Source organism: Mustelus asterias, chromosome 16 (assembly GCF_964213995.1).
Source record: "Mustelus asterias chromosome 16, sMusAst1.hap1.1, whole genome shotgun sequence".
In the NCBI taxonomy this organism is placed as follows: domain Eukaryota; kingdom Metazoa; phylum Chordata; class Chondrichthyes; order Carcharhiniformes; family Triakidae; genus Mustelus; species Mustelus asterias.
In genome coordinates, this window is record NC_135816.1 from 67,276,177 (window position 1) to 67,302,521 (window position 26,345).

The 26,345-nt window shown below is 41.7% G+C and overlaps 1 protein-coding gene across 1 annotated transcript; it reads left to right on the forward strand.

The window, feature by feature from the left end:
• The first annotated feature begins 429 nt into the window (after nt 1-429).
• On the forward strand, nt 430-24,378 carry hspa9 (heat shock protein 9). Its single transcript, XM_078231245.1, has 18 exons — nt 430-491; nt 541-703; nt 8,428-8,486; nt 9,645-9,732; nt 13,056-13,237; nt 13,336-13,460; nt 13,800-13,873; nt 14,386-14,492; nt 17,132-17,294; nt 17,726-17,818; nt 19,282-19,491; nt 19,784-20,011; nt 20,221-20,325; nt 21,239-21,356; nt 21,602-21,696; nt 22,065-22,157; nt 22,283-22,423; nt 23,128-24,378. The coding sequence occupies exons 2-18, from the start codon at nt 653-655 to the stop codon at nt 23,200-23,202; spliced, it is 2,007 nt and encodes a 668-aa protein (XP_078087371.1). The 5' UTR covers nt 430-491; nt 541-652; the 3' UTR covers nt 23,203-24,378.
• Nucleotides 24,379-26,345: the final 1,967 nt, after the last annotated feature.

The following is a 26,345-nucleotide window of genomic DNA, read 5'->3' on the forward strand; positions in this document are numbered from 1 at the left end:
GAACAAAAAAACTCTATTATTTCTCTCTACAGTAACTTCATTGCAAGCCTACTTGTGACACTAAAATATTTATAGGATCAAGAGAAATCTTGAACAAAAACGAGCATGTATTGTACAGTATTCGACTCCGCATCACTTTCCCTAAATACCAAACCGATTTAATTGATCCTTCAGGGGAGGGAGTTTTTTTAAAAAATCCTTCGGTTCAGGCACGATGTAGATGGAAACGTTAGGGGTCCTTCCTTGACCGCCTCCGACGACTAACCACGTGCGGCCGGCAGAAATTTCCAGAAGCAGCGGCAGCGCCTCATTGACTGGAGTCATCCGGAGCGACAGCGCCTGCCCAGAGTCACCCGGAGCCCCGCGAGCGACAGCGCCTGCCTAGAGTCACCCGGAGCCCCGCGAGCGACATCGCCTGCCCAGAGTCACCCGGAGCCCCGCGAGCGACAGCGCCTGCCCAGAGTCACCCGGAGCCCCGCGAGCGACAGCGCCTGCCCACTCTGAGCGCCTGCCCACCCGGAACGCCGCGAGCGACAACACCTGATTATACACAGTCACCCGGAGCCGAATCCCGAGCGGACCGTCTCTCCCCGGCCCCGGAGTCGCCCGGACTCTCATTCCGCACGGACCTCCTAGCAACCCCGCCATCGCCATGTTGTACCTGGTGCGCTCGGCCTCTCGGCGCCTGGCCGTCGCCGGCAGTGTAAGTGAGGAGAGGGGGTAAAGGGAGGATTCCTGCCACATGAGGGTGATTTGAGGCTGATGCTGGAGAGGGAGGGAGTACTGCGCACTCCCCACCCCGGGCTGGAGTCGGTCCAGTCTTCCGGGCCTAGGTATTTATCCCTCTCCCCGTGGAAACGGTGGATCCCAGGCCCCAGAGCCCGGCTGACCTTCAGCAGGTTCCTCCGATGGGAGAGACTCCCAGTGAGCTAACAGCTCCCGACCGCATTCCCTGTGCCACTTTAGCCCTCCTCCCCAAAAAAAACCACCAAAATGCGGGGATTTAAAGGGTTAAAACATGAGGATCGTTTGTATAAACTTGGCTCGAGGATAGGTGATTTAATAGAGACGGTGACAATTTGATAGGAACAATAATTTTAAATTTTAAAACTAGGCCATTTAGATGTGAAATCAGGAAGTATTTCTTCATGCAGACGAGTGAAAATCTGGACCCCCCCCCCAACAAAGAAGCTGAGAATTGTGGCCCTCAGTTGAAATTTACAAGACTCAGGCCAATGTTGGGTAAGGATACCGAGCAACGTGGAACAAAGTTGGGAATCGGTTGTAATCTGATGTAACAGGTTTGAGGACACAAAGATCTGTTATTCATAAATTCCTAACACATTAGTATGGTATCTTTTCACCTCCTGGGAGTTGGATTTAAGGGCGGCCCAAACTAAAGTGACAAGTCTGTTGGTCAACTGTTCAGGTCCAAAATTAAGTGAATTTAAGTAGATCTATCCTGATCCTAATTAGCACAGTTTTAAAAAAATACACAATTGGGCAATCACTGTAACTAAAATTGACAGTCTCACTCAGGTAAGGCCAATGAGTCACAGGCGCACAAGTTCAAAATTTGCAGTTTTTAAAATTACTGGGGGGTATGCGTCACTGGTGAGGCCAGCATTTGTTGTCAATCCCTAATTGCCCCTTGAACTGAATGTCAATCACATTGTTGTGGATCTGAAGTCACCTGGAGGCCAGACCAAGTAAGGATGCCAGAAGGGGCATTAGTGAACCCGCTGGGTTTTTACAATAATCACCATTACAGAGACTAGTTTTCAATTACAGATTTTATCCAAATTCCCTTTGCCATGGTGTTTTTTTAAAATCCATGAACCTCGAGCATTAGCCTGGGCTTCTGGATTACGAGTCCAGTGACATTACCCCCATACCATCATCTTCCTCCGTGACCATAAACAGCCCTAATTAAAGTCACAACTCCTGTGACTGATTCTCTCATTCTTCTTGTCTTTGACAAAGACTGCCTCATCACCACCCTCTGTCACCTCTCTCTTTAGCTGAGTGGGTCTGCCCTCGTTTCCTTTTACTCTTACCTGTCCAGTTGTAGCTGTAGTATCCTCATATAACTTTTAAAGTGCATGGTGAGGTCAGATGAGTTATATTGCCAGATCTTTGAATGAGCTGTTCAGTTGGTCTTACTCTATTTTCCCACAGCCTTGCACATTTTGCTATCCAGTTCTTTTTTGAAGGTTAATAATCAACCTGCTTTCCTGACCCTTTCAGACACTGCATTCCTGGTCCTCATAACTCACTGCAGTATTGTGATTATTGGTGAAAACACTTTCTCCTATTTTGTCTCTTGAAATCTTAATCATTTTAAGCACCTTTATTATATCTCCCTTAATCTGTGCTGTAAGAAAAACAATTCCAACTTCTCAAATCTCTCCATCTAACTGAAGTCCCTCAGCAATGGTATCACTTTGATTGGCTCTGCAGTCCCAAAACCATGACATCTTCCTTAAAATGTGATGGCCAGAATTACACTCTTGACAAGTGTCCCTTTTTTTAACCAATTTGTCCTGCCACCTACAAATTTGTGTGAACCTCTGGATCCCTCTTGATTTCTGCTCCCTTTAAAATCGAGCTTCTCCATCCCATTCCTACCAAAGTTCTGCTGTAATACATTTCTCCAATAATAACCTCTCTTGACCTAGTTTTGTGGCTTCTGTGAGTCTCCAAAACCTATCAGTCTTTGCACCCGACAAAGTCCACTACTTCACTGCAGATTCCATTTTTCACCCAGGCAGAGCTTCCGACTCCACAATAAAAATCATCCGCCTTCACCCCTAACGCTGCATGTATCTACCCCTGTATTGGCCTACCTTTGACACCTCCTAACCTGATGATTCAAACCAAACACATCTTCCCTTCACTTGCTCTGTCAGCATTCTGCAGAGACCGTTCCCTCTGGGATAACCTAGTCCACTCCTCCACTATACCCAACACCTCTCCCATCACCCATGGCACCTTCCCATGCAATTGCAGAAGCTGTAACACCTGTCCTCTTGCCCCTTTACTTATTCCATGCTGATCATCTAAGGTCCAAAACACTCATTCCAGGTTAAGCAGTGTTTCACTTGCATGTCTTTCAATTTGGTCTATTGCACTTGCTGCTCCCAACGTCGTCTCTATATCGGAGAGACCAAACGTAGACTGGGGTGATCGGTTTGAGCAAAATGACCCTGTCCTTCCTGTTGCTTGCCATTTTAACACGCGATCCTGCTCCCATGCCCACATGTCTGTCCTTGGCCTGCTGCAATGTTCCAGTGAAGCTCAATGCAAACTGGAGGAACAGCATCTCATCTTCCAGCTAGGCACATTACAGCCTTCCGGTCTCAACATCGAATTCAACAACTTCAGATGATTAGCTCTACTCCACCTCGACACCTTTGTTTTCATTTCATTTTAACTGTTCTTTACCTTTTATTTATTGTCTTTCTTTATTTTTCTTCCCCCCCCCCCACTCTTTCCCCCTATTTTATCCCCCTTTCCTTACCTTTTCTCCCTCCCCCCCCCCCCCGCCTTCCACATCTTCATCTGTCACAGTTTACCCTTTGATTTCAGCTTCTCTGCCATTTGGCCATTCACACCTTTTATTCACTCTATGGACTGCCATTAGCAGCCTTTCCCTTTGTTTTTGTGGCTATGACTCATCTTTCATTCCCTCACCCTACAGTATAAATATTTCCCACTTTCTATGCCTTTTAGTTTTGACAAAGGGGCCTCTAGACTCAACGTCAGCTCTTTCCTCTCCTTACAGATGCTGCCAGACCTGCTGAGATTTTCCTGTGTTTTCTCTTTTGGTTGATGATTCAGATGCATTCCTGCTTCCAGTTTTCATCTTGCACCAATTTCCACTGATCAATATCACTGTCCCCAACATCGAAAGCAAAGCCATTTCAACTGGTGAATTGATAACCAGAATGCGTAAATTTAAAACCTTTCATAAGCAATGGGAGAGGCAATTTTTTTTATTTTGGAGACGGTTAGGATTGTGATGACCCAAAACTGGTGGAAGCAAATTTGAAAAGGAATTAATAATCATTTGGTAAAATAAAAATTGGAAAGAGTGAGGAAATGGGCGTGCATGATTAGTTCTTTCAGAAGCTAGCCTGGATATGACCTGAGAATGATGTCTGTTTCCTGCACATATTGCCTATAATTCTGGAATTTGTGATATTAAATTTTAAAGATGTAAAGGCCCTGAATACTGTTTTTGTGATGCTGTAAGATGTTTGGTTTTTTGACTCACTAATCATAGGTACATTTGGATGTGGTTGCGGTGGCGGCACGGTAGCACAGTGGTTAGCGCTGCTGCTTCACAGCTCCAGGGACCTGGGTTCGATTCCCGGCTTGGGTCACTGTCTGTGTGGAGTTTGCACATTCTTCTCGTGTCTGTGTGGGTTTCCTCCGGGTGCTCCAGTTTCCTCCCACAGTCCAAAGATGTGCGGGTCAGGTTGATTTGACCATGCTAAAATTGCCCCTTAGTGTCCTGAGATGCGTAGGTTAGAGGGATTAGTGGGTAAATATGTTGGGATATGAGAGTAGGGCCTGGGTGGGATTGTGGTCGGTGCAGACTCAATGGGCCGAATGGCCTCTTTCTGTACTGTAGGGTTTCTATGATTTCTATGAAAGAGGGACAGGACTGGCAGCTGAATATTCCGGGGTACAAGTGTTTTTAGGCGAGACAGAGGAGGGGCCAAAAGAGGTGGGGGAGTAGCAGTATTAGTTAGAGAACATATTACAGCGGTGCAGAGGGAGGACAATTCAGAGGGGTCGTGTAACGAGTCACTGTGGGTGGAGCTCAGAAACAGGAAGGACGCAGTCACTATGTTGGGGGTATACTACAGGCCCCCCAACAGCCCAAGGGAAGTGGAAGAACGGATATGTCAGGAGATACTGGATAGGTGCAGGAAAAATAGGGTTGTTGTAGTGGGAGACTTCATTTTCCCTGGTATAGACTGGAAATCACTTAGAGCTGGGACTCTGAATGGGGAGGAATATGTAAAATGCGTACAGGTCTGTTTTTTGGAACAATATGTAGATAGCTCGACTAGAGAGGGGGCTATACTGGACCTAGTACTGGGGAATGAGCCCGGTCAGGTCTGCAAAGTTTCATTCGGGGAACGTGGCAAATAGTGACCACAATTCTGTTAGCTTTAGGATAGCGATGGAAAAGGATGAATGGTGTCCCGAGGGTAAGGTGTTGAATTGGGGGAAGGCTGACTTTAGTGAGATTAGTAAGAAGTTTAACAACACCAGGTTAAAGTCCATAGTGAGATTAGGCAGAAATTGGCAGTTGTTGATTGGGAGAGGCTGTTTGAGGGTAAATCCACATCTGGCATGTGGGAGTCTTTTAAGGAACGGTTGTTAGGGCTGCAGGACAGGCATGTGCCTGTAAAAAAGAGGGATAGGAAGGGTAGGATTCGAGAACCGTGGATAACCAGGGAAATTGAGGGACTCGTCAAAAAGAAAAGAGGTTATGTTAGGTCCAGGCAGCTAAAAACGGAGGGAGCTCTGGAAGAATACAAAGAAAGTAGGAAAGAACTCACACAGGGAATTAGAAGGGCAAAAAGGGATCACGAAATGTCCTTGGCAGACAGGATTAAGGAGAATCCCAAGGCATTTTATTCATACGTTAGGAACAAAAGGGTTGTCAGGGAAAAAATCGGACCTCGGGGACATAAGTGGGGAATTATGCTTAGAGCCCAAAGGGGAGATCCTAAATTAATACTTTGTGTCAGTATTCACAAAGGAGAGGGATGTGTTGACTGGGAGTGTCTCGGAGGGGAGTGTTGAACCGTTAGAGAAAATCTCCATTACAAGGGAGGAAGTGTTAGGTTTTTTAGAGAATATAAAGACTGACAAATCCCCAGGGCCTGATGGAATCTATCCAAGGATGCTCAGGGAGACGAGAGATGAAATCGCTGGGCCTCTGATGCAAATCTTTGTCTCGTCACTGGACACAGGTGAGGTCCCAGAGGACTGGAGGATAGCTAATGTGGTCCTGTTATTTAAGAAGGGTAGGAAGGATAACCTGGGTAATTATAGGCCGGTGAGCTTGACGTCCGTGGTAGGGAAGTTGTTGGAGAGGATTCTTAGAGATAGGATGTATGTGCATTTAGAAAGGAATAAACTCATTAATGATAGTCAGCATGGTTTTGTGAGCGGGAGGTCATGCCTCACTAACCTGGTGGAGTTTTTTGAAGAAGTGACTAGAATGGTTGACGAGGGAAGGGCCGTGAATGTCATCTATATGGACTTTAGTAAAGCGTTTGACAAAGTACCTCATGGTAGGTTGGTGCAAAAGGTTGGATTTCATGGGATAAAGGGGGAGGTGGCTAGATGAGTGGAGAACTGGCTTGGTCACAGAAGACAGAGGGTGGTAGTGGAAGGGTCTTTTTCTGGCTGGAGGCCTGTGACTTGTGTTCCGCAGGGCTCTGTATTGGGACCACTGCTGTTTGTGATTTATATAAACGATCTGGAAGAAGGTGTAACTGGGGTGATCAGTAAGTTTGCGGACGACACGAAATTGGCTGGACTTGCGGATAGTGAGGAACATTGTCAGAGGCTACAGATGGATATAGGTACGTTGGAAATTTGGGCAAAGAAATGTCAGATGGAGTTCAATCCAGATAAATGCGAAGTGATGCATTTTGGTAGAGCTAATGTAGGGGGGAGCTATACGATAAATGGCAGAACCATAAAGGGTGTAGATACGCAGAGGGACCTGGGTGTGCAAGTCCACAGATCCTTGAAGGTGACGTCACAGGTGAAGAAGGTGATGAAGAAGGCATATGGCATGCTGGCCTTTATAGGACGGGGCATAGAGTATAAAAGTTGGGATCTGATGTTGCAGATGTATAGAACGTTGGTTCGGCCGCATTTGGAATACTGCGTCCAGTTCTGGTCGCCACACTACCAGAAGGACGTGGAGGCTTTAGAGAGAGTGCAGAGGAGGTTTACCAGGATGTTGCCTGGTATGAAGGGGCTTAGTTATGAGGAAAGATTGGGTAAACTGGGGTTGTTCTCACTGGAAAGACGGAGGATGAGGGGAGACCTAATAGAGGTGTATAAAATTATGAAAGGCATAGATAGGGTGAACGGCGGGAAGCTTTTTCCCAGGTCGGTGGTGACGTTCACGAGGGGTCATAGGTTCAAGGTGAGGGGGGGGGAGGTTTAACACTGATATCAGAAGGACATATTTTACACAGAGGGTGGTGGGGGCCTGGAATGCGCTGCCAGGCAAGGTGGTGGAGGCGGGCACACTGGGAACGTTTAAGACTTATCTAGATAGCCACATGAACGGAGTGGGTATGGAAGGATACAAAAGAATGGTCTAGTTTGGACCAGGGAGCGGCGCGGGCTTGGAGGGCCGAAGGGCCTGTTCCTGTGCTGTATTGTTCTTTGTACTATAACTTAAAATACTCTGTTCATTCTCTGGGTGATTGAATTGTAGATAATATGTCTGTTTACCATGTGCTTAGTGATGGGGTCTAGCTAAAGTGGAGTGGAGTCAGTAGAGTTGCTACACTGGTGGCTTCATATTGTTATCTGACAAACTAACTTTTCTTGACTCCAATTGGTAGTTAAATTTGTGATCTTAATTTGCATTAATTGCAGTTATGCACCAACTAGCATAAAGCCAGATTGGTGAGAAGGTGGTCTTGTACAGGTCGGCTCTTTGAGTTATACTACATTTACCATTCATGTGAAGCCAAAACCATTTTGCATCATAAATTGGAGAATGATTATATTCCCAAGTCTTTTTGGGTCATTTTTTTGAAGAGGTTTTGAATACAGGCAGCTCTTGGCTTTACGATGAATGGCACTTAATGTTTAGAAATAGACACCCTTTTTTGACTTTACAATGCTGCGCCAGTGAACAAGTTCAAACATTTATATGTGTGCAGCAATGTTCTGTGCCACCCATCTCCTTGACTCAAGACATCGGTTGCTGTTTTTTTGCATTTTGTACTTGGTGACTCTGTGTGTTTCAAACTTTTTCTTAAAATTTATGTTTTATAATATTGATTTATTGCTCTCTCTTTGATAATGGAGTACAAAATTCGGGGTTGTTTTTTTAGTGAAAATAGGATATCAGGCCTTGGTTCAGGAGCCAATCCCTGATTTATAACATTGTTCTTATGGGAAAATAATTTCTGACTTACCATGTTTTGTCGTGAGCCACAGTTTTCAGGAACGAATGTTGTCGTAAGTCCGCAGGCTGCCTGTAATTTCTTAGTTTCTCCTTTGCACCCTTGTTGCAGCAATATCATGGAGCCCAAAATGAATTGTGCCATTTGTAGTTCAATCCACTACCCCGCCTTACTGGTAAGGCTTAATAAAAGGAAAATATGCAAATGATGGAAAAGTTTTAACGCCAAGATATTTATTTTGCAGGGTCATTGGAATGGACTGAGCCAAGATGTACTTCGATCATTGGCAAGACGCAATTATGCGTGAGTTTCATTGCGATAATCAATGATGCAATTGATCTTGCCATTGTCTTCTAGTGGCTAATAGTGTTTTTAGAAGCTTGATTACATTTTGTAATTTTAGTGTAATGTTGTACATAATCTCAGAAATTTAAAACGGTGTTGTATTAAAATTTTGACTGGTATGGTGAATGTTTGTTCCTTGGTTATGAGTGAGTGTGTGCAATAGTATCCTTGTGCTTCAGCCACTAATCTTTGGTCAACAACTTGTAGCCTTGAATCATAGTCATCTGTTTGTTGATATCAAGACGGTGATGTCCTCTAAGTACAGATATTGAGTAAATTTTAAATGTTTGTGGGCCTGGAGGACTTTAAGGCTGCTTAAAATCCACCATAGATTTGTAAATCATCCAAACTTTAAAGCGCTAAAGATTTCGGGTTTGTTGTACTGTGGGTGACGAGGGTGAAGGAAGATGGTAAGGGCCTCCCATTTTGTACGTTTGTTGGTCAGTCTTGTTTGTGACCTTTGTGGTCTGGCTTTGTGTGCACATCGGCATGCCATCATTCAGCTTTTGCAGATTTTTGTTTAATGCTCAAGGTTATACTCAAACTCCAATGATTAGATCTTCTATTAATTAATTCTCAGAATGTGGATGCTGCTTGCAAAGTTGGCATTTGTTGCCCATCCCTAGCTGCCCTGACAGGGTAGTGAACCACCATATTGAACCAATGGCACTCTTCTTTTTTCAAGTAGCTTGCTAGACCACTCAAAGGGTCATGCAGAGTCCATCATCTTGGTATATGACTGAATTCATATATAGATTAGACTGGGTAAGAACACCAGGATTTTTGTGTACAAGTGGTGTTTTTGTAGAAATCTGACTGCTCGTGGCCTCATTTAATAGTTTATTTCCATACTTTTTTTAAGAACTGAATTAAGTTCTCAAAACTACCATGCTGAAGTTTGAATTTACATTCTTTGAATTATCTGCAGTAGTGCATTTTAATTTGACACCACCTGTTAACTAACAGATATTGAAATGTAGTTGTGTATGATCAGTTCTCATTCACAATTGGACATGTGGGCTAACGACTTCATGTTATGGTTTAGAATGCATCTTGTGTTATAACCACTAAAGAATTCAAAATGCAAGTCAATATTTGTACTTTTGTGTTTCTCAGGTCTGAAGCCATTAAGGGTGCTGTTATTGGAATTGATCTGGGCACAACCAATTCCTGTGTTGCGGTGATGGAAGGCAAACAAGCAAAGGTGGGTTGTTCTAGCTAATCAAAACCTTTGGAAGTGTGGCACTGAAAAGACTCATCAGGCAACACTGGTTACGATGAAAGATTGTCAATCTGAAATGTTGCCTCTGGTTCTTTCTCTACAGATTCTGCGAGGTCTACTGAGTATTTCCAACATTTTCTGTTTTTCTAATCAATCATGTCGTAGGTTTTGTAGCCGATGGGTTGGTGAGGCCAAAGGGCGGGGGGAGTTGAGGAAATCTGGAATGAAACTTGGGTAGAGCTATGAATTGAAAAAAAATGGAAGAAGCAAGGGTTAGAGTTTGGAGTGGAACATGAAGCAGGAATGCCTTCATTTGGTGACTACCCTTTTCTGCATCAATCCTATTACAACTCGGATAGCTAGATGGTTAAATAGGATATAAAGGAGAGCAATGGTCCATTGTGCCCAGCTAGTCCATGTTGATTTTTATGTTCCACTTAAGTCTCCCATCTTTTCCCACCGAAATGTCCAATTTTAACTATTCCTTTTCCCTCAAATGTGTGTCTGTCTTTCCCTTAAATGCATCTATACTATGCAAATCACTCCTTGTGGTAGTGAGTTCTTCATTCTCCCCACTCTTTGTGTCAGTGTTTCCCAAACCTCGTGGTGTGATCCCACTTTAATACTTCAGACTTTGTCTGACCTCAGAGTGAAATTTTGGGAGGGGTTTAAAAACTGCTTGGAAAAAAAGCATAAGATCCACTTTTTTTACAGGCTGTGTTTGCAGCAGCAGTGGACCTCAGAACAGATGGTAAAGCCAGGTCCACCAGCAACAAAAAATGGAACACTTAAAATGGACCTCACAGCTGTTAAAGCTAAGTCTAAGCTCCAGGCCTGTTATTTCTGCCTCAGAGCTTACTACCCATTGTTCGGGAACCCATGCTTTGGGAAACAAAATCATTTTTGAATTTCCTACTGAACATTGATGAGTTATGCTTCTTCCTACAAGAGAAACCATTCTCTCCATATCTACTCCATTCTATCAAATCCTTTCATAAATTTGAAGACCTATTAGAGGAAAGAGATCCCGCTATCCTTTGATCCCTTCCTGATGTGTATATCCACGGAGTATTATTTTTAAAAAATCCTCTCTGCATCTTCTCCATTGCCTCTATTATTTTTACAATATGGTGACCAGAACTGCTTGATGTTCTTATGTGTGATCTTGCTAAGATTTGTTGCAGATTTACATGACTTTGCATAGAATAGAACACTAGGGCCTAGTCTTTATGCAATTCAACTTTTTTGATGCACCTCCAATCAATGATTAAACTTTGAGCCCATTCCTATGAACAGGCTGCAATTAATTTCCACCATCGAAATACTATCAACTGCCAAATTGACAGTACCCCATTAATGTCAACAAGTTTCAGTTGTTTACTGGCCATGCCAAAGACCAAGTAATCTATATGTCCCAATATCAGAAGCGTGCACAGCATTTGGCCATTGGAATGCTACTTACCGCTCTTCTCCAATGTGAATATCTGATAATGCCAACTTTTGTTTTCTTGTCAGTCATTTAGCTTTCATTCTATGATGCTGCATCATTTTGTGATTAGCCTATTGTGAGAACCTTATTTATCAAATGTTTCCTGGTAATGTGCTGTCCTGTTTTTTATCCAACCACTGCTTTTATCAAAAAATATATTAAATAGATTACAGCTTTAAACCTGTACTGCCTGTCATTGATTAACTTATGCATTTCTAAATGCTTGCTCATTTTATCTTGAATTTATGGAGTGGAAGGTGGATGGTAGAGGTGTTGGTAGCTAATGGAGAAGAGAAGTTTAGAGTTGTCATGTTACGTACATTCAAGATTGCATTGTGCAGATTTGAGGCCACAAAAGATGCTGGTTGTTTAGTGGGAAGTGGCAGGGATAAGAGGCGATCAGATGTATGGCAATTGAATGTGAAGGCAAGGCACTTGGGCAGGAAATCAACCAAAGCATTGGTATCTTTGCAGATAGAGGGCCAGAGAATGGAAACATTGGTGTTTGTAAGGGTGCCGGTGTAGAAGTTTAGATGTGGGAGATATATAAATGAATGAATTGGAGAGATCTAATGAGAAATTAGTCTGGCATGTAGAAAGTGAGACTAAGAGGGACACTAAAGAAATGCAAAGATGGAAGCCAGAATTCCAGTGAATAAGATTTGTGCAAGGCAAGGACATGCATTTCCTTTCTCTTTGAGCAATTCCTAGAAGATTAATTAGTGGTCTGATTAACATTTCTTGTAGAAGACCATAAGAGATAGGAGCAGAATTAGGCCACTCGACCCATTGAGTCTGCTCTGCCATTCAATCATGGCTGACATTTTTCTCATCCCCATTCTCCTGCCTTTCCCCCATAACCCCTGATCCCCTTATTAATCAAGAACCTATCTATCTCGGTCTTAAATACACTCAATGACCTGGCCTCCGAAGCCTTCTGTGGCAAAGAGTTCCACAGATTCACCACTCTCTGGCTGAAGAAATTCCTCCTCATCTCGGCTTTAAAGGATCGTCCCTTTAGCCTGAGGTTGTGCCCTCTAGTTCTAGTTTTTCCTTCTAGTGGAAACATCCTCTCCACATCCACTCTATTCAGGCCTCGCAATATCCTGTAAGTTTCAATAAGATCCCCCCCCCCCATCCTTCTAAACTCCAACAAGTACAGACCCAGAGTCCTCAACCGTTCCTCATATGGCAAGGTTTTCATTCCAGGGGTCATTCTTGTGAACCTCCTCTGGACCCTTTCCAAGGCCAGCACAGGGACCTCAGTCATTGACATGATTTGGTGAAGCCATGTGTTTGGTGCTGTATGCAAATTGTGTTTTAACAGCAGATGTAGTGTATCATTGTTTGCAGACATAAGCTGTTTCAATCCATAAATGAAAGCATTGGTTGAAAATGGCAATGCACAGAGAAGCAGTAATCCATAGTATTTCAGAGCTAGACAAATCTTGCATTGGGACAATGTCTATATGTGGATTGTCAGTTCATGAATAGTAGTTTGTTCTTAAATGGAATAAATTCATCTTCTCCGCAATCTTTTGTGTCTGCTATAGTAAACATTTATCTACATTGTTGGACTGGAGTTTGTCTTGCTGATATTTCTGTTTTTAAGATCCTGACCTAAGCTAAATGAATTTGTGGTGACTATTTCACACAAGGTATTTACTGCTTATTGGCACATTATTATGGGATGTTTGAGGGTCCAGTCTGAAAAAGGAAAATTTGTATTTGTGAACAGCTGTCCTTAAAGCAAACCTCTTTGTGTGTGTGTTCCTGTTGCTTAGATATTCTTGACAACTATTGCATTGTGTTCCAGGTACTTGAAAATGCAGAAGGTGCCAGAACAACTCCCTCTGTAGTTGCTTTTACAGCAGATGGTGAACGTTTGGTTGGGATGCCAGCGAAAAGACAATCTGTAACCAACCCTAAGAACACTTTATATGCCACAAAACGCTTAATTGGGCGGCGTTTTGATGACGCTGAAGTACAGAAAGATTTGTAAGTTTATCAAAAATTATTTTTTTTAAAAGCTTCAAGATTAATGTTCTATTCTCTTACGGGGGGGGAAAAAAAACATTTTTGTTTATTATTTGCAGGAAAAATGTGCCATATAAAATCGTGCGTGCCTCGAACGGTGATGCTTGGGTGGAAGCTCATGGGAAGATGTACTCTCCAAGCCAAGTTGGGGCATTTGTCCTGATAAAGATGAAGGAAACAGCAGGTAAGAACAATGGAATCACTGGACAGCTTTGAACTTTTTCAGGTTAAGAGCCTTCTGGGTGTTTATAATTTCAAGTTAAAGATTTCAGTTTTATTCAAATTGGCTACTTTTTTAGTTTTTAGTGTGATCAATGGGTATGATTAGTTTGTTAACTACATGACTAATACTGTTCGTCCATGTTAACTACATCAGAAATCAATTTAATCATTCTCAATCAAAATTTCTAGAGACATGGAAATCTGTTCTGAGATGGTGTTTGTGCATTGCAGTATTACTAAAGTAGATATGGATGCAATTATTTTACATTTAATGATTCTGATATCAATTTTCTGTTTGTAGAAAGCTACTTGGGACAGACAGCAAAGAATGCTGTTGTTACAGTTCCTGCATATTTCAATGATTCACAAAGACAGGTAAATGCAAAAGTTGCACAAATATTTTAGTTAAATTGATTGTTTCTGACCTGATGCTTTACAGTCTGCAAGTTCATCGTCGCTACAAAATCAGCTTTAGCTTAGTTCTGTTGTGGCCTGAACTGATTTCGGAAGGAATTTACAGGAGACTGTGTTTCTTGCAGGGAGTCTTTGCTCTGCATCATTAGTGTGAATACTTCCTTAATGTTGCCTTTCAATTGCTACATATCTTCAGTATTGCAAAAAGTACTGTGAATTGAGAAGGACCTTAAACCTTGGTGGTTCTTTATGCCAACGTGAAAGGAAATTAAAATTATAATAAATTGTAGTTACAATGGCCTTTTGATGTCTTGATACCATAATTATGCATGAAAGTACTGGTGGTTCCATGTTCAGCATATTCCACGTTTGCATTATATTGCTTTGGTATTTGCAAAAGTAAAACGGCAATGAAACAAAAATAAGATGTCATTTACATTATTAAAACTAATTGTGATGTTGTGTCCATGAAGGCTACGAAAGATGCTGGACAGATTGCTGGGTTGAATGTTCTCCGTGTCATCAATGAGCCCACGGCAGCTGCTCTAGCATATGGATTAGACAAGTCTGAAGACAAAGTGTATGTAAAAAGTAAAACTTCTAATTCATGAATGCGGTTTTTTAAAAATTTAAAAAAAGGTTGGCACTTTGGTTCTTGATTCCATTTGTCTGTTGCACTCACTTGTGCTCCAGTCTTGCAACATGAGCTCTATACTAAGTGGAGAGCATTGGTTTCTTCCCAACACCAGCCCTCATCACAGTCTTTCAAAATACATGTATCAGCAGTTTTATCAAAGCTGCTGCAATTATTACTGTGCACTTCGCCATCAATAGAAGGACACACTCAGGGTTAGTCTGATAGCATGGTTTTCTATCTTTGCTATCACTTTTAAAGTGGTAGATCAACTTGTAGTATAATATAGCCATTCCCTACAGTATGGTGTTGTGATGATATGGTGGTTTACTAGTGAAGAAGCTCTAGATGGTTTAATTGTAATCCGATTGCAGTGCAAAGTGTTTGTCCATTGTATGTCGAGTGGTAGAACTTGGATTCAAACCAGTGATTTTTGAGACACTATAAAGAGGAAATTTCTGAATGGCATTGAAGACCGATACTGCACATCTGGTGGATCAGCCTATTATTAGAACTGATGCAGAGTTAAAAAGCAGGCAAATGTTTAAACTATTTGTGGTTAGATGATGTGTTCCAATCTTTGTGATGCTCTCAATTTACAAGTGGGATAAATATATGCATGGTTATTTTTCAAAACGAAGACTAGTGTATCTTGAACTTTGAGCCAAGTGGATAGTGACCTGTTTGGTTTAAAGTAAATTGTGAAAAAGAAAGGAAGTGATGACTAGAAGAATGTCTGAATATTATTTAAATAGACTTTCGCCAAATGCTCAAGGTATTGACAACATATTGAATTAGAGGTAATCTTGTAGACACACTGGAAATTGGTTGAGATGTAGAGTCGGGATTACGTGCACCCTGATTTGTGTGGGCCTCAGATTTTTAACATGTAGCTGAATGATTTGGATGAAGGAATAGAAAATTGTAAAACCCAAACTTACTGATGATATTAAGCTACAACTCAACTTAAAAATAGTGCTAGTCAATGAAGTGAAGTCAGATCTTAAGGGGAACAGCCTCAGTTCACAATGAGAAATGGGGGCTTGTCTATGCTGGAATTATGCTCACCACTTGGCCACCCAACTCTGTTCATCACTGCATCATCACTGGAGCCAGTATTGAAAATGCAAAATCTCTAGCGTAAAATATTTCAGTTCCGTAACACCTAATAGTATGTTAATTATATTCGTATGCTATACAGGTGAAGGGCATTATTTAACTAAGTACTTTGAGCACATATAAATAGGAACCGCTGAGAAGAGAGACGTGTCGAGATTGAACAAAGTCAATAAACTCTCATGACAAAAGCTTTATGCCTCAGTTTCGACTTTACGAATCTGCTTGGAACCTGTTAATACCGGTGCCAGTTTAAGGCACAGAGTCTCAAGAAAGATAGAAAGGCCTTGGAAGAGGGTGCAGTGTAGATGAATCATAATGATACCCGAACTTAAGATATTAATTTATGGGGACATTCCCTTGAATTTAGAAGGTTGAGAGATTATTTTGAGGTATTTAAATTGATTAGGACAAATAGAGAGAAATTGTTTCCTGCTGTGTTGGATCCAGAACAAAGGATTTAACCAGAACTGAGCTATTATAGCTGCCAAGTTTTCTTGAGAAAGGAGAAGGATGAGAAATGACCTGATGGAAGTCTTTATCAAGTTCAACCTAATTGTGATAAAGTAGATGTAGAAATGTTGATTTCACTTTTGGAGCAATCCAAAACTGGAGACTATGAATATCAGTTGGTTACTGATAATCCAGTTTAAAAATAGGGGAAAACTTCTTTACCCTGTTATTAACATAAGGAATTTAGGCCACTTAACCCTCTAAATTTTCTTTGTGTACAGCTGTTTATTTGAATGCCTGGTACTTTAAATTTGTTAGCGCAACCACACACATAATCATGGGAATCCTATTCCTTTGCTTGTTATCCTCACAGCCATAGCTGCACATCATGCAGCTTAGTGAAAACATTGGTTGAGGCAAATAATATCAGTGCATTTTGAGGCAAACTAGATATGTATATGAGGAAGTAACAACTAGCAAGGTATGTGGGTTAGATAGGAGGCGGCTTGTGTGGTCCCTCCTACTGGAGGGACCACACAATGGCACTGACCTGTTGATCCCTTGTCTATGCAAGGGAGGGCATAATACAATTGGAGCTGAACTCCTAGGAGTGAAACTGAGAAGCAATTTTTTCCACAAAATTGTTAAAAATTGAGGGCTAGATCCTCCAAGTAGCGGTGGATGTCGGATCAATCACATTTTCAAAACTGGGCTGAATGGAATTTTGTTAGGTAAGAGTAGCAAGGACGGGGCAGAGTTGGGTAAAAGAAGTTCCATCAGCCAAAATCTAATAGAATGGCTTCATCCTGTTCTCACAATATTTTAATTAAAAAGATAAGAATGCTGTTTAAAAAGTATAATGGCTATATTTGCCATGTTAACTGTATCCTTCACCCAAGTTTAAGTGGTACTCCCAAAGTTCCAGTTGAATTGCATATAGTAAAATTATAAACAACTAGCTGTAGTATTGAGAAGCTTTTATTTCATTGACCTTGTTTGGTTTCTTTCTTCTGCAGCATTGCTGTCTATGATCTGGGTGGTGGTACCTTTGACATATCTGTGCTTGAGATTCAAAAAGGAGTCTTTGAAGTAAAGTCCACAAATGGGGATACCTTCTTGGGAGGTGAAGACTTCGACCAGGCCTTACTCGAACACATCATCAAGGAATTCAAGCGAGAGGTTAGTATTAACAAAGGCTTGGCATTTTAAAACTTATTTGGGAGGGGATTATGTTTTAAATTAAGTTAGGTTTTCTCTGTATAATTTGAAAAAGTTCTTCACCAAGAGAGAATGTCACTTGTGTTATTATTTTAACAGTCCTTTCCCCAAGTCTGAGGTACAAGGCCTGATAATCCTGACAGAAAACCTGGCTGCCTTTTTGCCTATGCAGAGTTTGCTTGGCAAGTGTCCCAGACTCGTCCCCAGAACTTTTCCCATCCCTCCCAGTAAAAGAGTTTAATTGTATTGCATATCTTTAGTATTTGCTGAATAGTCTGTTGGTTCATGGATCTGTGCAAGTATTTGAAAGCTAACTTAGCACGAGGTACATCTAACTTGTTAAATTTGTCGTCCACTATAGTGTATTCTTAAGAGCCTTATTTCATTTTTAGTCAGGTGTGGACCTCACCAAGGACAACATGGCACTTCAGCGAGTGAGAGAAGCATCAGAGAAAGCCAAGTGTGAGCTGTCTTCATCTCTTCAGGTCAGAACACATTTTGCATTGGAATAATTGCATTCACGTGTTCATTATGGAAACTGTAACTTTTCATTTCCTCAGTTTTGCAAAGAAATGTATAACGGGTGCATAATCTGTAAAAAGGTGGCTCAACGTAACAAAATATCTAAGGCTTTGAAGTTGCCTCCTGAACAGTTTGACTTGAATCCACAAATAAATGGATATCAAGTTAATTTTACGAAATATATAAGTTTTATATATGCAGGCGCATTTGGGTGATGATTATTCAGCCTCTTGTATGTACAGTTACGAAACTATTTCGCTGTTCATATGAAATAATTTTAGGAAATTATTTGCAGGGTCTTATATAGAATCGTAGAATGCCTACAGTGCAGAAGGAGGCCATTCAGCCCATCGAGTCTACACTGACAACAATCACACCAAGGTCCTATCCCCATAACCCCACAAATTTATCTTGCTAATCCCTCTAACCTACGCATCCCGGGACACTAAGGGAAATTTAGCATGGCCAAAGCACCTGAGCCGCACATCTTTGGACTGTGGGAGGAAACTGGAGCACCTGGAGGAAACCCATGCAGACGTGGGGAGATGATGCAAACTCTACACAGACAGTGACCCAAGCTGGGAATCGAACCCAGGTCCCTGGGGCTGTGAGACTGCAGTGCTAACCACTGTGCCACCGTGCAAAGAGAGGTAGATATTTCTGAACTGGAGGTTACTGAAAATTTAAATGTTGGCAATGGTATCCCAGTCGTCCTCCAATTAAAGGATAAATTAGCTTGGAAATAGCAATCTATATGTACCCATTTTTGCATGGTGTACGTTCTTTTGGGAGTATGGGAAGACCGAATTCTAAAATGGTTCTTCTGGTTTTTTTAAAATGGCCTTTTGTATGCAATTAGCAAGTATTTACTGAGGTATAATTTGATGCATACCTCCACTGTTTCATTCCCCAGGCTTGAATTACAAATCTAACCTTGAACGTTGGAATTTTTTTTTCATTGTTCAGTGCAAGTTTCCTGTGTTAAAATAACTTGTGGGCAGCTTCCAAACTAATTCATTCTGGGCATGAATACATAACGCAAAACTGTTAAATTATCATTAATTGCCAATCCTACTTGGAGAATTTGCAGTGTGGTTGGTGAGAAAAATGGAAAATGTTACCCAAATGGGGGTGGCTCTATCGGATTTGGGTGAAATAGAAAAAGCTTAAGTTCATATATCCATTTATCGCCATTCATTTTTCACTTATCTGCGGTAAGATTCTTGTAGGGTTGATTGTTCCAGTGGTGCCTTTTAACACCTACCTTCCTAGATTAAGCACCTTTGGTGCAAGGGGTGGGTCCTAATGCTTGGAACTAGTATGATGTTTTCCCATTGGCTTGGCTATCTTCTAATGGATTAACAGAAAGTCTGTGAAGGATATGTTCTGTTCCTCGTGCTGAATATTTGTCTTGTATTTTTATCAGACTGACATTAACCTTCCTTACTTGACAATGGATGCTTCTGGACCAAAACATCTGAATATCAAAATTACTCGTGCTCAGTTCGAGAACATTGTTGCTGGTCTCATTAAAAGGACCATTAATCCCTGTCAGAGAGCCATGCAGGATGCAGAGGTCAGCAAAAGTGACATTGGTGAGGTCATCCTAGTCGGTGGAATGACCAGAATGCCAAAGGTAAGTGAGTTTTAAGATATTCAGGGCAGGTGAGGAGAGTTCCCATGCATCTTGGCAAGAACATTGATCTTCATGTGATGAAAATTGGAATGAAAACAAGCCAAGCCTAGAATGTTAAGCTGTGATTTTGCTTAATTTGAATTCTCGTTATTACAATGGTATCAGGACTGGGATTAGCTGCCTTAATTTGTAGAGCATTTTAGACTGGCAATGGATCACATTCTCATGCAAATACAGCAGAGTTTTATTTTTAGTGATTTTTATCCTGTTCCATGCCTTGATGTTTCTCTAGGTCCAGTCAACTGTTCAAGAGCTATTTGGTCGTTCCCCGAGTAAGTCAGTGAACCCAGACGAAGCTGTTGCTGTTGGAGCTGCTATTCAAGGTGGTGTGCTTGCTGGTGATGTCACAGATGTCCTGCTGCTTGATGTTACACCCCTGTCCCTAGGTATTGAGACCTTGGGTGGAGTTTTCACTAAACTCATTGGCAGGAATACTACAATTCCAACAAAGAAAGGCCAGGTATAAGAGTTAAGCAGTTTTAATAGGGTTATTGCATAGATCATGTTCTGTAATCAATAATGAGTATATTTTGAAGTTGACATTCTTGATAATTATACTAACATCATGACTTGATGCCAAATACATTTTTAAAACTCAGGCTTTAATATCTGGAACACCTAGTTTAAATGCATAGCACCTGATATGTTGGCTGCTTGTATGAACGGCAGGTCTTTTCTACGGCCGCTGACGGACAGACACAGGTTGAGATCAAAGTGTTCCAGGGAGAGCGGGAGATGGCAGCCGACAACAAACTTCTTGGACAGTTCACATTGGTGAGTTCCATCAACCTGCTTTGACTTGTACAATAATTTTTGAAATCGAGAAATTGATCCATATCTTAACACCTTGGTTCTGAAGACTCTGCAAATGAGGCTAGGGGATTTTCACTAACTTCATTGCAGTGTTAATGTAAACCTACTTGTGAGTAATAAATAACTTAAGTGTTAAATAATATAAAATACCAGCCAGAGCATGTGGTTTCACTCCCATTTTGCACAGTATTTTGAAAATATTTGTTGACAACCCAGCAACCAAGGGACAGATTTACAGCTAAAACTAGATTTACATTCGAGCAAGAATTTGGGTGGGTTTGTTCCAAAAATGCTGTTTAACTCTAGGGGCCTAAGTTGTAATTATAGCATTACTGGAGGTCTGAATGCCTAGAAGCAGACATGTATACTGTAACTTCCTCCACGATATTTTATTTGCAGTGAAATGCACAAAATGTAAGAATATGAGATGTTCTTCCATAACATTTGAATATTCTTAGGCCAGCCAAACTTTTCTTTTGAGAGATGGGACCATGGCAGCTTTTAAAATTACTTCACATGATGTGGGTGTCAGCATTTATTGTCCATCCCTAATATCGTTTGAGAAGGTGATGGCGAGCTGCCTCCTTGAACCACTGCAGTCCATGTGGCGTAGGGTCCATCCACAGTGCTGTTAGGACCAGTGCCTGAAGGAACGGCGATATATTTCCAAGTCAGTATGATGTGTGGTTTGGAGAGGAACTTGGAGGTGGTGGTGTTCTCATGTATTTGCAGCCCTTGTCCTTCTTGATGGTAGAGGTCACGGCTTTGGAAGGTGCTCTTGAATGAGAGAATGTTTTGGGGCTGTTAGGATTAGTGACCCCACATTTGGTTGGTTTAAAATTAAACAGACTGAATTTCTTGTACCTATTGCTAGGTTGGAATGCCACCAGCTCCCCGTGGAGTTCCACAGATTGAAGTTACATTTGATATTGATGCCAACGGTATTGTCCATGTTTCTGCAAGGGACAAAGGCACAGGTCGGGAGCAGCAGAGTAAGTATTGACTCAGACTGCAGTAGTTGCCTTTTAGTAAGCAACACTTGAGCTCATACTCATTTGATATTGATAGTTTACAAAAGAATCCTACAAAGGAATATTAAAATGAAACCAATTATTTAACTTTGTAGTGTGGGAATATTTTGCCTGAAGTGAATCTTGGTTGGATAAATGTTTGTTTACACTTCAACTTTCAAAAACACAAATAGATTTGAAGTTTTGAAACCTCTTTCCAATTCCAGTTGTCATCCAGTCTTCTGGTGGACTGAGCAAGGACGACATTGAGAACATGGTCAAAAATGCAGAAAAATATGCTGAAGCGGACCGGAGAAAGAAGGTATAACAGCCGTATTATTAGTGGTTATATGGAAGGAAAGAAACTTGAAGGGGGTCAGGAACAATTTGAGGCCTACTTTTTGTATAAAGTGACTGCGTTTAATTTATACTCTTAAGGACCAAAAAAACTGCAGACTCTTAGCAACAGCTCTAAACTATTTAAAATTATGGAGGGGATTGTGCAGTTACCTGTACTGTACTTAAGGTGACAGTGTAATATTAATTGTGAATATTTTTGACAACTAAAGGAATTGACTGCTCAGTGCACTGCCCTCATTGTACCTTGCATCCGAATTGTAGCCAGTTAATTGGAGGCTAGAGTAGTTGTTGTACACTAACAGATTTGAAAATTTTGTTGTCTCCCTACAGGAAACTGTTGAAGCTGTAAACAACGCTGAAGGAATTATTCATGACACAGAGTCCAAAATGGAAGAGTTCAAGGATCAGCTTCCAAAGGAGGAGGTAAGACCTTGGGATTACAGACTGCTGAGTGAATTACATCCCAGAACAAAAATCAGTACTGTGTTCAAAACTGATACTTTGATGTGAAAATAATCTTTACTTCTGTTTGTTTTTGTTTAAACCAGTGTGACAAATTGAGAGAGGAGATTACAAAAGTGAAGGAGCTGTTAGCTAGAAAGGATTCTGAGACGGGCGAAACCATCAAAGCAGCAGCATCCAACCTACAGCAGGCCTCACTGAAGCTCTTTGAGATGGCTTACAAGAAGGTGAGGTATTAGCACTGATAGGCTTAAAAGAATCTTGAGCAAAAAATAATAGAACATTTACTAACCAGCTGTAGTCTTGGAATTCTTATAAATTTTGTTTTTTAAAAGATATAGGTCTTTAACTTCCTCGGTGTGGCAATCTCCAGCGGATTGTCACTCTGGAGAATTTACCTTGGCTAGAAATCCAAATTCTCGCCTGACCTTCCTCACCAGGCTGAATGAGACAGGAACAGGGAAGCCACCCACCCTCGGTTGCATGGTGTAAATGGATTGTAGTGAGGAAGGACAAGTCAGATCTGGGGGAAGGGGTGTCCCATGGAGGCTAGATCTGAGTCTTTAAAATAGTTACTCAACTTAGAGCTACTTTACCTTTCCTTCTAACTCTTTCAGGGTAACTGAGGGTAAAACTGACGGAGCAATCTGAAGTTAGCTATTTAAATTGTTTTGTCGGATGCTTCCCAGCTCAGCGCTGTTGTCGAGGGGACATTCGCCCTCCTGGACAATTGTGAGGGAAACCCTTCCCTGGGAACCTCCGAGAGGAATTCCCTAGCATATCATTGGGGTGCCCCCACCAAACACAACACTGGGGAGCCTGGATGTTATGGTCCACGATAAATAACTGACCAATTTTCATCTTAACCATAAATCTGAGCTGAACCTTGGAGAATGTATGCTGACAAATTGCTTTTTTTTTTGATTTTCAGATGGCATCTGAGCGGGAAAGTTCAGGCAGCACAGACAGTGGAGAAAGTGGAGACAAAAAGGAGGAGAAGCAATAAAATGTCTCAAAGTAATTGTTTTAATGAACTGGGAGGGAGATAACAAGCTTGGGAGTGGCAGAGCCAAAAGAGAATCTTTCTCCTGAGCGGATTTGCACGACAGTCGTTCTCGTACTGTATTTTTGCAGTATCCTATATATAGTTTCTGTTTATAAATTAGAAATATCAGCGTTGAGTCTGCGTTTTAACAAGTCTGTCAGATTTGTCGCCATTTATGTAATGTAATTCAACTTGTGTAATTGCTGATATATAAGAGAGCTAGACTTTATGGTAGAAATAAACTTTCGGTTTGCAGCCAAATTTGATTGTAATTTCCAATATATGATAAGTTACTTTTCAGTTTGAGAGGAGCATATGATCTTAAAGATCACATTGAAGTACAGTAATTCATTTAATTTATCTCAGTGGCTTTGTCTTAATTCTCACAAACGCAGATGAAAAGAGAGCTTTAGAAACAGTACCCAGGGTCCTGGCCTTTCTGGAGTTGGTGAATTCCTGTGTAAAGCAGACTTTTGGGTGAAAAAATATTTTGATTACAGTTCCATCTGCAAAACGGCTGTCAGTGTTTTTTTTTGCTGTTGAACATAAAGCGAGACTAACAGATTTTGGCAGGGACTGTTGTACAGAAAATGTGAAAAGAATGGCTGAAAATGTCTGAAATATGAAATGAAAGCAATAAAACTGCAAATACAGTCAGCACCTGCAAGTATCACAATGGGGCAGCATCCTTTTCTGTTTACTACTGGTTATCAGATTAACTGAAGGGTGTTTTATTTTGGGAGACAGCTCTCATTTAATGGATATTTGGATCTTGAACTGAAGCCTCTGCAAACTGTAACAGGTACCTATCTAATTGCTGCACTGAAATGGTGAAAGTGCAGACCTATTCAAGTAGTTTGAGTTTATGGATCCTATCAGTAGGCTGCATGAATCTTTTAAGTTCTTGATGCATCCTGCAGTACACTATTCTCAGAATTTACTTCATTTTTATTCTGATTTATACAAATGACGTTGAGTCTGGAGGAGAGAGGAGCACTCACTCCTCTGGCTGTCCTGCTGCCGGTTGATGGAGTTGGGCAACTTGAATCTAAATTCCCACAGCAAGTAACTTTGGTGATCGCAACCTTGTGATTTTCTTTTTTTTTAAAAATAAAACTTGAAAGGTGAAATGACCAACCAGTCTTTTATGAGCTTTTTTGTACTTGTTCTGATTTAGACATGGTTGAAATGGAGATGGTTTACTGATTTACATTAGTCTTTAGTTTCATGGCCCAAATCTAGCTGCCTCCAATAACATAGAACATAGAAAAGCTACAGCACAAACAGGCCCTTCGGCCCACAAGTTGCGCCGAATATGTCCCTACCTACTAGGCTTACCTATAACCCTCTATCTTACTAACTTCCATGAACTTATCCAAAAGTCTCTTAAAAGACCCTATTGAATTCGCCTCCACCACCACTACCGGCAGCCGATTACACACACCCACCACCCTCTGAGTGAAAAACTTACCCCTAACATCTCTGTACCTACTCCCTAAACCTGTGACCTCTTGTGGCAACCATTCCAGCCCTGGGTAAAAGCCTTTGAGAATCCACTCTATCAATACCTCTCAACATCTTGTACACCTCTATCAGGTCACCTCTCATCCTTCGCTTCTCCAAGGAGAAAAGATCTAGCTCTCTCAACCTATCCTCATAAGGCATGCCATCTAATCCAGGCAACATCCTTGAAAATCTCCTCTGCACCCTTTCTGTGGCTTCCACATCCTTTCTGTAATGAGGCGACCAGAACTGGGCACAGTACTCCAGGTGGGGTCTGACCAGGGTCCTGTACAGCTGCAGCATTATCTCCCGATTTCTAAACTCAATTCCTCTATTGATGAAGGCCAGTATTCCATACACCCTCTTAATTACAGCCTCTACCTGTGACGCTGCTTTGAGTGTCTTATGAACCTGAACCCCAAGATCCTTCTGATCTTCCACACTGCCAAGCGTCTTACCCTTAATATATTCTTTCATCCTATTCGACCTGCCAAAATGAACCACCACACACTTATCTGGGTTGAAGTCCATCTGCCACTTCTCCGCTCAGTCTTGCATCTTACCTATGTCTCGTTGCAACTGCTGACATCCCTCTACACTATCCACAACACCACCAACCTTTGTGTCATCAGCAAACTTGCCAACCCATCCTTCCACTTCCTCATCCAGGTCATTTATCAAAATCACAAAGAGCAAGGGTCCCAGAACAGATCCCTGGGGCACTCCACTGGTGACCGACCTCCATGCTGAAAAAGACTCATCTACAACCACTCTTTGCCTTCTGTGGGCAAGCCAGTTCTGAATCCACAAAGCAATGTCCCCTTGTATCCCATGTCCCTTCACTTTCTCAATGAGCCTTGCATGAGGAACCTTATCAAATGCCTTGCTGAAATCCATATAAACTACATCAACCGCTCTTCCCTCGTCTATGTGTCTAGTTACATCTTCAAAAAATTCAATTAGGCTTGTAAGGCATCATCTGCTTTGGACAAAGCCGTGCTGGCTATTTCTGATCATACTATTCCTCTCCAGCTGTTCATTAATCCTGCCTCTCAGGATCTTCTCCATCAATTTACCAACCACTGAGGTTAGACTCACTGGTCTATAATTTCCTGGGCTATCTCTTCTCCCTTTCTTGAATAACGGAACCACATCCGCAATCCTCCGGAACCTCTCCTGTCTCCATTGATGATGCAAAGATCATCGCCAGAGGCTCAGCAATCTCTTCCCTCGCCTCCCACAGTAACCTGGGGCACATCCCATCCGGTCCTGGTGATTTATCTAACTTGATGCTTTTCAAAAGCTTCAACACATCCTCTCTAATGTCCACATGCTCAATCTTCTCAGTCCACTGCAAGTCTGTACTGCAACTACCAAGATCCTTTCCCACTGTGAATACTGAAGCAAAGTATTCATAGAAATCATACCGGTTCTATACAGACTTTCCCACCGTCACATTTGATAGGTCCTACTCCTTCACATCTTCTTGCTCTTGACATACTTGTAGAATGCCTTGGGGGTTTTCCTTTATCCTGTCTGCCAAGGCCTTCTCATGACCCCTTCTTGCTCTTCTAATTTCCCTCAAGTTCCTTCCTACTAGT